The 15,396-nt window shown below is 40.6% G+C and overlaps 1 protein-coding gene across 2 annotated transcripts in view; it reads right to left on the bottom strand.

Annotated features, from left to right (window-relative positions):
* The window catches only part of arhgap39 (Rho GTPase activating protein 39), a 230,110-nt gene that overhangs the window by 170,094 nt on the left and 44,620 nt on the right, over positions 1 to 15,396 (bottom strand). Inside the window, exon 2 of one of the 2 annotated variants that reach the window (XM_050055660.1) lies at positions 10,474 to 10,652. The exons of the other annotated variant lie outside the window; for it this stretch is intronic. Coding sequence (XP_049911617.1) covers positions 10,474 to 10,541 — 68 coding nt within the window. The 5' untranslated portion in view covers positions 10,542 to 10,652. The remainder of the gene's footprint in view (positions 1 to 10,473; positions 10,653 to 15,396) is intronic. 2 annotated transcript variants of the gene reach the window in all.

The raw sequence follows: 15,396 nt of genomic DNA, 5'->3' as shown, positions 1-15,396 counted from the left end.
CATAGAATCTGTAGAAACATTTTTTTGTGACTTTCCAATAAAGGTAAAATTGTAAAGCAGTCGTCGTTTTATCATTTCCATTCCTATTTTTTTGTCCTACGTTTTACACGGCAAGCATCTGTAAGGGTGTGCTTTAATGATGTATTATGCATCGGTATGTTTCTATGAAAACTAGAGATGCACCGAAAATTCGGCCACCGAAAATTTTCTACCAAAAATGGCCAAAAAATGCGTTTTTATTTTTCAGCCAAAAGGCTTTTAACACCGAAACAACACGGCCGAAACAGGATGTTGTGATGACGCAAGCAAAAACCGCAGCCAGCACGTGCCTGTCTAGATTAGACCCAACATGTCTGCAGTATGGGCGAATTTCAATATATCAGAGAAAGACCCACAGATAGCCCTTTTTAAATCGTGTAATGCTGAAATCTCAAGAGGGGGTGCATATGCAAAGAGTTTCTCCACGTCGGGTTTAATTTACCAACTGAAATCAAAACATCCCGATCGTCATGCTGAATATGAGAAGAACGCAGCACAGAAAAGGAAAGTCCCTCCCAGCACACCCACTCCGTCTGTGGCGGACGTTTTTGAACGCAAAAGATTCTGCTCCAGTCACAAGAGTTTAGAGGGTCACATACAGCAGCAGCCATTTCTGATGCATTCGCCATAATGTTCGACACCTGGCATATATCGACCGATCTAAAGTGCATACCATAGTCAGTGACAACGCAAGAAATATGGCAAAAGCGATAAAAGAAAGCCAACTGAAAGGAATACGGTGCATGGCCCACACACTACATTTGGCTGTCAACGAGGGAGTGCTGTCTCAGCACAGCGTAAAAGACATGTCGGCTATAGGCAGAAGAATTGTTGGCCACTTTTAACATTCTCAACTGGCCTATCCCCGCTAACAGTCTATGCGTTTGGAACACCAAAAAAACGGTTCCAACAAGATGTGAGTACACGGTGGAACAGCACTTATTACATGCTGGAAAGCCTATTAGCGCAAAACCAAGTCTTGGCTGCATACAGCGCAGATCACGAACTCCCCGCGACATTTACTTCACACCAGTGGGTCTTAATGGAGAACATTCTCTCTCTTCTCGCCCCCTTTGAGCAGCTAACTAAAGACATCAGCTCCTCTGATGCATCTGGAGCAAACGTTATTCCTTTAATTCCAGCACTAAAGCGTCTTCTAAGCAAAGACGTTGAGATGGACCACGGAGTGAAAACGATGAAAAGTACACTCTTAGAGTCTGTCAACACACGTTTCACAGAGATCTACTTGGATCCCCTGCACTTCATCACGACTGTACTTGATCCGCGTTATAAAGATCATTACTTGGATGTGGGGATAAAGCAGCGCGCACGAGAAATGATCCAGGCCACACTGGATGCGGAGAACCCACTTGGAGCAGGAGAAGCGCAGAGCGCATCTTTGCCTGAACTGGCAAAGATGGCAAGCAAGTACCTGTCTGCTCTGTGCACAACCACTGACAGCGAGAGACTGTTCAGTGCTGAAGTTCATGTTCTCGATGAGAAGACCTGCCACTTTACCTCAAGAAGTAGAACGGCTTGTGACTAGTGTTTATATATTTGTTCTCTACTTTGCACATTTGCAATTCTTAGTGGATTTTAGTTGTTGTTAAAGGCCTACGGTTAACATATGGGCTATGGCAATCTTTGTTTTGATACACTGTTATGTTGTTGGCCTACAGAGAAAATATTGTTATATCTTTAAGCAGCTGCACTTGTTCTGAATGCACTTTGTTGTAGTAGTCCTACAGAGAAAATTTTAAAATGCACTTGACTCAAATGCACTTTGTGTTTTGTGAGAGAACATATTTAATTTTACAATCTTTCAGCAGCCAATTTTATTTTATTTTATATTGTGCATTGTTGGAATGTCAGTGCTAAATAAATATTTTCATAATTTTGTAACTGATTTATTCTTTGAAGCATGAATTATTATTATTATTATTAATTATTAATTTATGCAACTGCAATGCCTTGATTCTAGTGAGGTAAGTACACAGTCATAGCCATAAACGCAATGGTACTAAAAATTGGCATCATACTTTCTTTCGGTGTTTCAGTTTTCGGCCAAGTGTTTACTCATTTTCGGTTCATTTCGGTGCATTCCTAATGAAAACAGTATCTTGACACAGACGTTAACATTAACAGAGGGTCAAGTTTACAAAGCTAACAGTGATAAAAGCACAACACTCACCAGCAACATCTAGTGTCCGCGACCAATCCTCACCCAAAAAATAAGCTTTTTCGTCCTTGTTGTCACAGTAGACGGTAGCCTAGCTAAAGAAGTGGCAGTGACATTTCCAGTGCCTTTCTCAAAAGTTCAGAGAATTTCAACAGAAAGCCCTTGGAGCAGCCTAACAAAAAAGGCGGAGCGCTATGAAAAACAACACTGGGTGTGGGACCTTTTCTCCTGGCTGCCGCATGCAGCCACATACGCTCTCTCCTCATTGGGAACAACTGAAAAAAGATGCTGCCGGTAAGAGAAAAACGTTATGTTTCTGAAAACATTTAAGGTGAGAATTAGGAAACGCAGAATAACAGTATAACCAAAGTGAGAGCTGTGTCCACATACTCAGCACACAGTCAAACATGTTTTTAGTCTTCATGCATTCACCGTACTACAGATTATGGTGTTTCTTCAGAGGGTTTTAAAAGTCAGTTGTGTTGCTTTGTGGCACAGACACATCTCATACACTGTTTGCATATCATTTGTTCTCTCCTGTGTACAAACAACAGATGATGATGGTCGATGATGGATGATTTTTGTCTTGCCATCTGCAGTTGCAACATTCAGTAAAGTTTTTCACAGTCTGCTGCTGCAGGGTGCACACATAGCGGCATGACAGCTCTTCAGAACTGGAGGCTGCTATTAGTTTAGGAAGCGCTTAATTTGGCATGTAGCTCAGTTTTCTGTGAGTGGAGCATGCATTTGAAATGTCAATATCGCAGACAATCATGTTCATTTAATTGTGAGAAGCCAAAATTGTGCAGCCTTACTCTCTATTTTCACCCTTTTTCTAGCTGGGAATGTTTGTAATGGCAGCAATAAAAGAAGTACTAAAAATTGAATTCTCAAATAAAACTATTAATAGGCCACAGTATTGGGGTTCCAAGTAGCTCAGTGGGTAGGGTGGGCGTCCTATGTACAAAGGCAGTGTCCTTGCTGTAGCGGCCTTGGGTTCGATTTCAACATTTAAACTAGGGGTGGGCGATATGGTCCTAAAATAATATCACAATATTTCAGGGTATTTTTGCGATAATTATGTTCTTGACAAAATGACAAATTAGTTAAAAAAAAAAATATATATATATACATATATATATATATATATATGTGTGTGTGTAAAAAAAAAAAAAATTCACCCTCTCATGGGTGGTATCTGTGTCATCCTCAAGCTTGGGTCCTCTACCAGAGGCCTGGGAGTTTGAGGGTTCTGCGCAGTATCTTAAGTATCTTAGCTGTTCCTAGGACTGCACACTTCTGGACTGAGGCTTCAGATGTTATTCCAGGAATCTGCCGGAGCCACTCTCCCAGTTTGGGGGTCACTGCCCCGAGTGCTCCTACTACCATGGGGACCACGTCAACTTTGACCTTCCACATCTGTTCTAGTTGTTCTTTCAACCCTTGATACTTCTCCACCTTTTCGTGTTCCTTCTTTCTGATGTTGCTGTCGGCTGGTATCTACCACCACTGCCCTCTTCTAGTGTTTGTCAACCACCACGATGTCCGGTTGGTTAGCCAGCAGCTATTTGTCAGTCTGGAAGCTGAAGTCCCACAGGATCTTAGCCCTGTTGTTCTCGACCACCTTCGGTGGTGTGTCCCATCAGGATTTGGGTACTTCGAGTCCACACTGGGTACAGATGTTCCTGTACACTATCCCAGCCACTTGGTTGTGCCTCTTCACGTACACTGATCCTGCCTGCATCTTACACCCTGCCACCATGTGCTGGACCGTCTCAGGGATATCTTTGCACAGCCTGCACCTTGGGTCTGATCTGCTGTGGTAGACCCTGGCCTCTATGGCCCTTGTGCTTAGGGCCTGTTCTTGTGCTGCGATGATTAGTGCCTTGGTACTGTCTGTCAGTCCAGCATTCTCCAGCCCCTGGTAGGTCTTCTTTATATTAGCCATTTCCTCTATCTGACAGTGGTATGCACCATGTAGGGGCTTGTCCCTCCATGTTGTTTGCTCCTCCAGGTCTTTGTTCTCATCAGGTTTCTGTTGTCTGAGGCATTCACTTAGCAGCTCATCCTTTGGGGCCATCTTCTTGATGTACTACTGGATTTTGGATGTTTCATCCTGGATAGTGACTCTGATGCTCACTAGTCCTTAGCCCCCCTCTTTCCGCCTAGTGTATAGCCTCAGGGTGCTGGACTTGGGGTGGAACCCGCCATGCATGGTGAGGAGCTTTCTTGTCTTGATATCTGTGTCTTCTATCTCCTCCTTTGGCCAGCTTATGATCCCAGCTGGGTATCTGATAACTGGCAGTGCGTACATGTTGATGGCTCGGACCTTATTCTGACCATTCAGCTGACTCCTCAGGACTTGCCTTACTCTCTGAAGGCATTTGGTTGTGGTCGACTTTCTTGCGGCCTCCTCATGAGTTCCATTAACCTGCGGGACTTGTAGCTGTCCTGGATATCTCCTATGATGATCCTATGATGCCCTCTGGTAGGTCGACTCCCTCAGTTCTGATCATCTTGCCTCTCTTTGATACCATCCGGCCACATTTGTCTAATCCGAATGACACCCCTATGTCCTTGCTGTAGATCCTGGTGGTGTGGATCAGTGAGTCGATTTCTCACTCATTCTTGGCATACAGCTTGATGTCATCCATGTAGAGCAGGTGGCTGATTGTTACTCCACTTCGGAATTGGTATCCATACACAGTCTTCTTGATGATCTGATCTGATGTGTGTGTATGTGTATGTATATACATACATACATATATATATACATGTATATATATATATATGTATATATACATGTGTACATATATATATATATATATATATATATATACATGTGTACATATATATATATATATATATATATATATATATATATAATTAATTAATTAATTTAAGAAAATTGAATTGCAACATAATAAGTGATATAGTTTTACATATCAACAGTTTGCCTTCAAATATTCAGTAAAATCTACACTTAAATGATCTCTAATTTTTTTAGTTTGTAAACAACAACAGTAACTCAGAGTGAGATTCAGATTCTGTTGTAGAGATGTAACAGTATGAAAATTTCATATCACGGTTATTGTGACCAAAATTATCACAGTTATTAGTAGGGCTGTACCCAAATATTCGGATATTCAAATATTCGTTTCTATGGGTAGGTATTCGTTATGAAAATTTGGTATTCGATATTCATTTTTTTTATTTACTTTTTTTTTTTTTTTAGTTTTCTTTTGGTGCTAAATGTAGTCTTTTTGTTGTTGGTAAATGTAGGTTATCAATAAAAATCAAAACTTTTAAACTGCATTGTTAAAAATGTGAAAATATAGTATAGCCTACTGAGCTTGTGCGCACGGCACGCTTGAGCACATCCATCTGAGGCTGTGGATCAATGCCAAGTTTTACCACTTTATCACTATTCCCTCTAACTTGTAGCTGTTTTTTCGTTATCTTTTGAATTTAATATGAATTATGGAACCCGTTTCTCCCGTTTTGTACAATAAATTTCTTTTGGAGTGCATGACACAAGTGTGTTTTGAAAACGACCGCGGACTGTCACCTGCTCAACTCATCAGTACCTTCGGATGCCATGACAGTAATAGCCAATAATGTCAAAATATCATTTACAGACCGATTTAACAGACGATCACTGCTGCCCGACCCGCAGGTCCATTTGCGGGTCCCGCGGGTTACGGGCCGACCTGCGCATCACTACTCAGCTCAGTCTATAAAGGCTGTACACACAACAGCAAGGCTATAGACATTATATTCTATTCAGGCCGGCAGAACCAGCAGCGCATCGGCTCTACAGTGCACGGCACTGCTGATTAACCATTTTATTACAGCACAGAATGTCTGGCAGCAACCAATTACTTGCAGAGGCTTCCTACAACTTATTTCAGCGGTTCCGATTTAATCAGAAGACAAATTAAACAGGATCACGAGCCAATGTGAAAATCAAAAGAAAGCATAGAATAATGTACTGAAGGAGACTGTTGTGCCATCACATTTTTTTGTGGTTTGAGAGCAAAGATCCGGTCGCTGCTGTGCAAAACTCCGCAATACATTTAGGTCCGAAAAAACCCTGGAGTCTGATGCCGAACGAATATTCAAATATTCATTATAAATTCTGCCGAAGGTCCGAATGTTAAAAAATGGTATTCGGGACAGCCCTAATTTAAAGAGACTTGGGTATCTTGTATACTGGTATCGGTAACCCTCTCCTTTGATTCAGAAACTTTGCCTGCCTCCGTCCATCCCTCTCCTTTTCGGTTCTTTATCCAAAACCCTCAAGAAACTACAGTATATCCAGAACTGAGCTGCTCGTCTTCTCACACACTCCAACACATCATCCCAGTTCTTCATAACCTCCACTGGCTCCCCATCCCCCAGCGTATCCACTCCAAACTCCTCATCACGACCCCTAAAGCCCTCCACAACCTGGCNTTTGCAGTGTTCAAACAAGACGCACTAGACTGAAACGGTGGAAGAGACATGGATCAATCTCAACCTATAAGTAATACATTTATCTTATTATCCCCTCGTTGTAAATCATGCAATGTTATTGAATTATAATGAGTTGAAGCGTTCTGCTTAGCCAAGTAACATGTTTGAATGAATATAAACTATGAATACAGCCAACTTTATCCGATCTCGTTGCCTTGATAAAGTTAATTCATTGCGCCATCATTTCAAACTCAACACTTACTGAATTTGTTTCAAATTAAAAGCCCAATATAACCTCGGCTGAGAGAATCCCTCCATTTTCTAAATTGGCCTTAACTGTGAAACATTTGTAGGAACTTGGTTGTGGAGGATTCAGCGACTTGCATGTTTGCGTACAGTACTTCAAATGTAGCTCTTGCCATCTGCTGGCGCTTTTTACGTTACTACAATAACATTTCGGCTGGCACATGAACAGACATCGTGACTGAAATAATAGTAAAAGTAATAAAAATAGGACAAGAATAACCTATGACATCACACACGTCTCGAAAGACGACCGGGGATAATTGGTGTGGACCATCGTGTAGAGTGTCATGTCTGTCGGCCAAGTCACGGCACGCTTTTATGACTCCACAATCGTGTAATGTGGCATAGTGACTTTCAGAACGGGCAGAAAAGTCGTGTAGTGTGTACCAGGCACAAGTACACTAGCTGTATAGTTGTGGGTGATGGACACGGAGATGGCTCATCAAATTTGAAGTGTTAGCCCCCTTCGCGGAGATTTTTTTTCTGCATTTTCTGCAGACAGGGTGACTATCTTCAATTAGTTTCCCCTCGTATCGTTATAAAATCCAAAATACGTCCAGACTTCAGACTTTGTCCTTTTAGAGGGGGTGAAAATCTCCGGAGCACTGTCTGTGCAGGTGCCTTCGGTGCCTTCCACTATGTTTTCAGAGGCCAAACATTGCAAACTGCGCATGCGCACCTGTGTCTGAGTACTGCTGCTGCTTTTCCAGGCAATGAGCAGTATCATCGTGAGTTTTTCAAAGTGTGGTAATCAAACACGGTTTTAATGATAATTATAGCTGCTGCGCAGCAATGGTCAGGGCCGGGCAATTTTAGGCAAAATTAAAGTTCCAAAGCTGTAGTACATATGGTTGATTGGTTATGAATTTTCAAAGTTTTGAAATTTAGAGGCTTGCTGTAGCGCCACCATCAGGACTATTGTCTTGTGTTTCCAGTTGAGGACATCTGGCATGGGACTGGACCTTTATGAAAAGTTTGGGTAGATTTCTCATATGGAAATGTTGCACGAGCTGAGGCTTGAACTCACAATCTTCAACACCAAGAACAATGCTCTATCTCACTGAGCTAATTGGCAAACAGAAATGTCACATGTAGCTTCACAAATTGACTAAGCCAGTCACCTGTGTGCAAGACAGCAGCTGTTAGTGTGTAAAGGCAGATTTCAAACGGCTGTCAAAAATTCAGTTATTAAGACAAAAATCCGAAAATACACAAATTGCATCTAGACAGCATGGAGATGTTGGTAATTTGTTTTTAACAATGATTTATTGGCTCCATAAGTGAAAAACTGATGTTTAAAAATGCCATTTTTGCATTGACTCCAATTGTTCGCATGAGAGCGAAATTCAAAATGCTGTAAAAAATTCAGTTTTTGAGATAAAATTCTGATATTTTCCAAACATCATCTACCATGACTCCAAAATTTTGTCATTTTTTTTAATGAACATTGAAAATGTATTTAGCAAGAATTTGCAAGTATATGTTTACAATACCGTTTACAGTCAAACATTTTGATGCACTGTAGGCTCAATTTTCGATAAATCAAAAATCTGTGTGGATCGTTTGTGTAGGACAGTCTGAAGATGCTCTGTAGCAAGTTTGGTGTCAATTGAGCAAAAATTGTGGGAGGAGATAGGTTTAATAAGTTTACAGTGATGGACTTCATAATTGGCAATAGGTTCAAATGTACAAAAGTTTCTTCAGTATTGGGGCTACATTTTGGTGAAAGTTGCAAATCTGTAGCACAGATGGTTGATTCGTTGTGAATTTTCAAAATTTTGAAGTTTAGAGGCTTGCTGTAGCGCCACCATCAGGACTATTGGCCTGTTTTTGCAGCTGAGGCAATCTGGCATGGGACTGGACCTTTGTGCAAAGTTTGGTGATTTTTCGCGCATGGGAAGTAGGATTTCCTCGGAAGAAGAAGAAGAAGAAGAACATGCAGGATAACAATAGGGTCCTGGCAGCTTAGGCTGCCCGGTCCCTAATTAAAATTTGAAACAGTAATACTAACCATCGGGAATTTTACAGCAGTTTATCATTTGACCAGTAATCATTACATCCCTATTCTGTTTACAATATTAACAGTTCAACAAAATAAAACCTACCACAAATTACACATTTTAAAAGTTCAAAAAAATGTACCCTGGGATCAATATAAATCAACAGGTGATTTCTTTCTCTTTTAGCAAAATCCTACAGTAAATGACTGAGTTGTTTTTTTTCCACCTGGACCTTTATGCTTTGCCATTTCTCCATCACGCTATAACATGTATTATACTGTATGTATGTACTATTGCACATTCACTTATAAGTAGTTTTTGTTAAGCTGCGAGCAGCACGTAGGTTTACATTACCAAAGTTTTATGACAAAATGACTTCACAACACTGACTCCCGTGCTGCTGCCAGCAGAGCCGCTGAATGAGTTCCCTCTGAGCAGCAAATCGCTAAAAGAGTCTGAGAAGTCCGGGCTGTTCATAAAACATTCAGGACATGCTCCTATTTTTAGAACAACTGCAGAGTCAGTAATAATTTCGCTTTCAGCCATGCTTGTTGCCGTGGGTAACAGTATGACATCAATATGTCAACAAGCTGAAATATTGCAAGTATCATGATATTTCCATATGATATTAAAAAATGTACCGGCATTATCGTGAACAAGATGATATGGCACACTCCTAATTTCATCCTGCGGCCCTTTGCTGTATGTCATCCCCTCTCTCTCTCTCTCTCCCCTCTAATGCTTAATCTGTCCTGTCAAGTAAAGGCAAAACCCAAAAAATAATCTTTGACAAAAAAAAAAGGCCACAGTATACTGTTAAAATCAAAGTACTGCATTCAGAAGAGTGATGGACAGGTATTATAAGCCCAGTGTAGCCTGCTTAAATGTACTTAAAATCCATTCAAGGTGGGGTGTTGCATTGTTATATAATGCTGAATAGTTTAATGAATAATAATGCATCACATTTTAATTGTTACATTTCATGAGTAAACGTCTGAATCTGCAACAGATTGGTACAGCGTTTTCCTCTTAAAGACAATTATGGTGTTGCTCTTCTTAAAGATGTGCTTAGGGGGCCTTTTTTGTAAATTATTTCAGGGTACAATGAGGTAAAACAGTAACATTATTCACTATTTTCATAATTTTTCATATAATACAGCTATAGCTATTAGGGGCCATTTAACTGGGGGCCTGATGGTAAAATCCAACCCTGATTATTGAGATAATTCTCTATTTATTTTTTTTTAATCATACAGGGTAAATGAGAGGTGCAGGTTTACTCTGAGGGGTGGTTTCCACAGAAAGGTTTAGTCATCACTAAAATGGCCCTTTTAAGTCTTGAGGAGCAAAAAGTCACCCTCTGAGTTCAATAAATTGAAGCCTTTTCTTGGGGACTGTGGAGCAACTTACTATTAATGGATATTTGTCATTAACATTCTGAGACCAATCAATTAACCAATAATTAAAGAATATCAATAAAGTAAAGTTATTGACCTTGAGTTGACCCTCTGATCACACGCTCCTCCCTGAAGGGAGGGGTTGGGGTTGAGGCTTAGCATCATAGGAGAGCCAGAAGTTCAGATGTTGGTCATTATGCAAATAATTGATGCATCCAATCCCAGATATGATGTAATTGCTACTGGTAGTTGTTCCTTGGGCCGTCCACCCCCACACTATGAAAAACAGGGGAACAACAATAAGATGCACAGAGTCTGAGGGCTAAATAAAAACTGAGGGTGTGTGTTTATTGTGTACAAATAAAGTGTCACACTCCAGCTCCCTGTCTCACTGTGCTGCCTTCATTCCCACCACCCCCACCCCCTACAACAATAAAGCCTGATGGGGGATGTTTAATTTCCACAAGCTTCCTAAGTGGGTGGGTGTGTGTGTCTGATTGTGTGTGTGTGAGAGAGAGAGATCCCAACATAAAGCTGATGAGTTCTTCAACAGCAGCATGGCTAATTAAAATTGCCTCCTGCTTGTTAACAACCGCACCCTCCCACCATTCCACTCCAAAGTAAAGCTCTGGGGCTCCAGTTTCACCAGAACTCCTGCCAGACCACAGGCTTTGGTGATTCATGATTAATTTATCATGCCTAGAACATAGAGACACACAAAAAAATTAGAACACCACCTCCCTGTAAATGGCTGCATTTACTCATGAATGAATTTTAATTCAATATCTAATGATATTTTTCATGTGTTACTAAGAGTTAGGACGGTTCATCTTGTTTGCAGTAAACTTAAAACCACAATAAAGGTTTGTCTTATCCATATTAAAGGTAGTCATATCACATCAGTGTACTAAAATAGGAAACAGATCTACATGCAATGCCCCCACTGCTGGCAGCAGAATAAAGTGCTACTATGCTTCACCAACAAACAACATGTGACCAAAAAGCAGGTTCTGCTAAAATAATAGCTACACCTACAATGAGGGGATCAGACAAAATAACACCTGTTATCCAAAAATTATTTAAGGCGGAGCGCTGGTATTAGTATATCAAAAACATTTTCCCTCCTTTCATTAACGACTGCAGCCCATACAGGACATATGTGACACACACTACATCTTGAAATTCAACATTTTTCGCAATACACGTTTTCAAAAGAATTTAGGCTCCTTCATTTCAATGATGTGGAAAACATGGAAAAATGCTAAAGATTTTATAAAAAATAGGATTTCCCTTTGATTTTAAAGGTTTTATTACAGCGCTTCAGCCAAATAAACAGAAAAAAAATAATGGCGCTATGTTTTGCTGTCATTTATCAGGTGTAAAATGTACTGTCTGGGCGGTAAATACAATCAGCCAACAAGCATAACCCATCCAAAATGGCGACATCTGGAAAACACATTTTGAAAATCTGTACAAAGATATACCAATAAATTCAGATCAATATATTATAAAAGAAAAACTCAAAACATCAGAAGAAACAATTAAAAACAATTACTTGGGAACCACACAGATAAAATCACTCCGGTCAAAGAAGGCTTGTGGTCCAAAATGAAATGCTAAAATGCAGCACCCCAGAGATGCAGGGTAGGGCTGGGTGATATGACCAACATTGTATTACAGATTTCCTTGAAGGCACTCTGTCTTAAGTAAAAGTCAAATTGGCTTCCTCCCAAAATACCGCACCACCAACCATATATATACCCTTCACACTAGGGCTGTACGATTGCCTCTAAATTTCATATTGTGGATTGTCATTGCTCTAGATTGCCAATACACGATTAAACTGCCTGGGGGGGGGGGGGGGGGGGGGTATACATCCTTGGCACGTGGGGGGTTACAGCCTTGGCACAAGTCTTACGTCGATCACTACCATTCAGCATGGCAGCCAACACCGCTGTGGCTTTGGTGGCAAAGAAAAACATCTCCAATTTGGGAGTTTTTTGGGTTTTTCCCAGAAGCCAGAGGTGAGCCGGAGACGTGTTGCTCCTCCTCACTTCAAGTCGCTGTCATTAACTTTTAACCTGCAAAGGCGGCAGTGCCGCAACATTGTAGGAATTTATGAAAGCCCTTGTAACACATTTCAATAGTTACACATTAAAACAATATTTATTCGCAATTACTCTATTGAACAACCCTGAAGCGTGAGCAAACGGGCTGTGTCACTTCAGATCAAAGAGATGCGCCCTGTCACTGTCAGTGCAGGGCTGACAGGGCACCCTCCGCTGAGAGGAGAGGAGAGGAGAGGAGAGGAGAGGAGAGGAGAGGAGATGGATTGTAGGTCTGTTTGTAAACGGGGCTTCTCTGACAGTCATGTAGGTATTTCCCCAAAAAACATCTCTTAATGCACAGTAGAGCGCCGTTTTTTTTTTTGTTTTGTTTTGTTTTAAATTGCCTTGATATCCAGCAAATCTACAATGTGGTATAGGGGGCAAAGTGTATGATTTAGTTAAATCAATGTATTTAGAAAATAGTTGTCCTGTTAAAATTGGAGACAAACAAACTGAACTCTTCACCCAGAGAGAAGGTGTGCGTCAGGGCTGCAATTTAAGTCCGACTTTATTTAATGTGTATATAAATGAGCTTGCTGTTCAGTTGGATCAATGTCCTGGCCTCTCCCTCCTAGACAGAGAGGTGAAGTCTCTGTTTTATGCTGATGATCTTGTTCTACTATCTCCTACCCTACAAGGACTACAGCAACAGCTGGACATAAGTAAAAAAGTACTGTCAGAACTGGGCCCTGGCAGTAAACAAGACAAAAACAAATTTCATGATTTTTCAAAAACACCCCCGATGTCAGGAGAACAAATATCAGTTTACCATAAAAAATTAGACTTGCACCAATTTATCGGCAGTGCTCCGTGACCTGTGACCGGCCGGTCAGTCTAAAATATGCCGATTTAAAACGCCGGTCAAATTCCCGGCACGCCGCATGATTGACATCGTGTAACATCAGCAGTGCACACACATGCACATGTGCAACTCACAGCTTGGGCGATGTGAGGAAGTGAAACATGGGCGGCTACTCACCTTAATCATTCACGCATACACATCAAAAGAGAGAAGGAGAAAGTTGTTAATTGTCCATGTTAAACTTAACTGCTGCACAGTGCCGCTTGAAACTGACGAGGCGAGGCGAGGCGAGGCGAGGCGAGGCGTGTCCATGCGTGTCCATGCGCTTACTGGCGGGCACATCCTGCAGACCTGTGTGAATTTTCCACAGGAGATATTTTTTACTTTTTTGTCTATTCAAGAAATTACCCACAAATTATTTTATTTATCGATGTTTTTATTTATGTATGTATGTATTTTTTTACTTATTTATTTCAATACTGTACCTGAAGTTATATTCGAGCAAAAAGGAAAACGTTTCTTAACAGGTTAAGAAACATGTCCCTGTTTTTGTTTGTTTGTTTGAGATGATTATTGAAAAGCTGGTTGTATCTTGGTTAAAATATTCTAATAAAGCAAAGATAGAAAATATTGCAATATCTTGTGTGCTGTAAAGTGGTTTGAAAAAAATTTAATCGGAATCAACCAAAATCGGAATCAGCCGTCCAAACACTCTGCAAATCGGAAATCGGTATCAGCCCAAAAAATTGTAATTGGTGCAAGTCTATAAATAATCATATCACTGAACATAGTATGAGTTACACCTACCTTGGTATAACCATAACAGCATCAGGGAGTTGTTAACATGGCAGTGAATGCACTAAAAGAAAAAGCTCTACGAACTCTAAATGCAATTAAGAGAAAATGTTATAATTTTCAAATTCCAATTAAATCTGGCTCAAAATATTTGACAGTGTCATCCAGCCCACTGCGCTCTATGGTAGTGAAGTATGGGGTCCACTCAGTCATCAGCGCTATACCTGTTGGGACAAACATCCAAAAGAATCTTTACATGCAGAATTCTGCAGATATATTTTACACGTACACAGAAATACACCAACAAATACATGTAGAGCAGAATTAGGAATATATCCACTGATAATTAACATTCAAAAGAGAGCACTGAAATTTTTCATCCACCTTAAAGTCAGCTCACAAGACACCCTCCATTCCAAAGCCCTCCAAACACAGGAACTAAACCCAGAAAAGAGTCCCCTGTGTCAGCTGGTGCTGAGACTAACTGGCCCTTCTCAGACACACTCTGACCAGTCTCACACCAACACTGCTTTCCAAACACTAATCAGAGTCAACCAAATTATAAAACAATGTAGAGAACCCTATTTAGAACACTGGAAAGAAGAAACTAAAAGCCAAAGTAGATTAGAATGTTATCTGGCCCTAAACAGAGATTATGAATTGGCAGACTATCTCTCTGCTGTCAGAGATACAAAGCAGAGACAGATCCTAACCAGGTACAGGCTCAGTGACCACAAACTGGCAATCCAAATAGGCCGACACAAAAAGTCATGACAACCAAAAGAAAACAGAGTATGTAGTCACTGTTCGACAGGTGAGGTCGAAACAGAGATGCACTTCCTCCTACATTGTAAAACATTTGATAACATAAGTAACATTTATTTCAACAGGTTCAACTCTTTGGTTCCTGATTTCAAAGAGCTCAGTGAGCTCTCAAAGTTCACAATTCTCCTGGGAGAGGGAGACAGGGCAAATCTTGCCGCCCAGTATGTATTAGCGTGCCACCGCCTGAGGGACAGTGAATGACCTAAACACACACACACACACACACACACACACACACACTCTTTTGTTTTTTGGTGGGTCCGGTAGCCCTAGTTTTCACGGCTTTTATTTCTGTTTAGGTTTAGTTTTCTATTTAAGGTTAGAGGGAAGAGCCCAGATCCTATGACCCTTTGTGGGCTGGTCTGGGTATCTTCCTTTCTTTCTTTTTGTTCATTTTGACCGGCCCATCACTCACACACACACACACAGGATATAAAAATATATATTTACATGTTTTATTTTATTCATATATATTTTATGAAAAGTATCT

The sequence above is a fragment of the Epinephelus moara genome, chromosome 10 (assembly GCF_006386435.1).
Source record: "Epinephelus moara isolate mb chromosome 10, YSFRI_EMoa_1.0, whole genome shotgun sequence".
Classification (NCBI taxonomy): Eukaryota; Metazoa; Chordata; class Actinopteri; order Perciformes; family Serranidae; genus Epinephelus; species Epinephelus moara.
The sequence above is the reverse complement of the archived record's forward strand: the minus strand, read 5'-3'. Positions and strand labels throughout refer to the sequence as shown.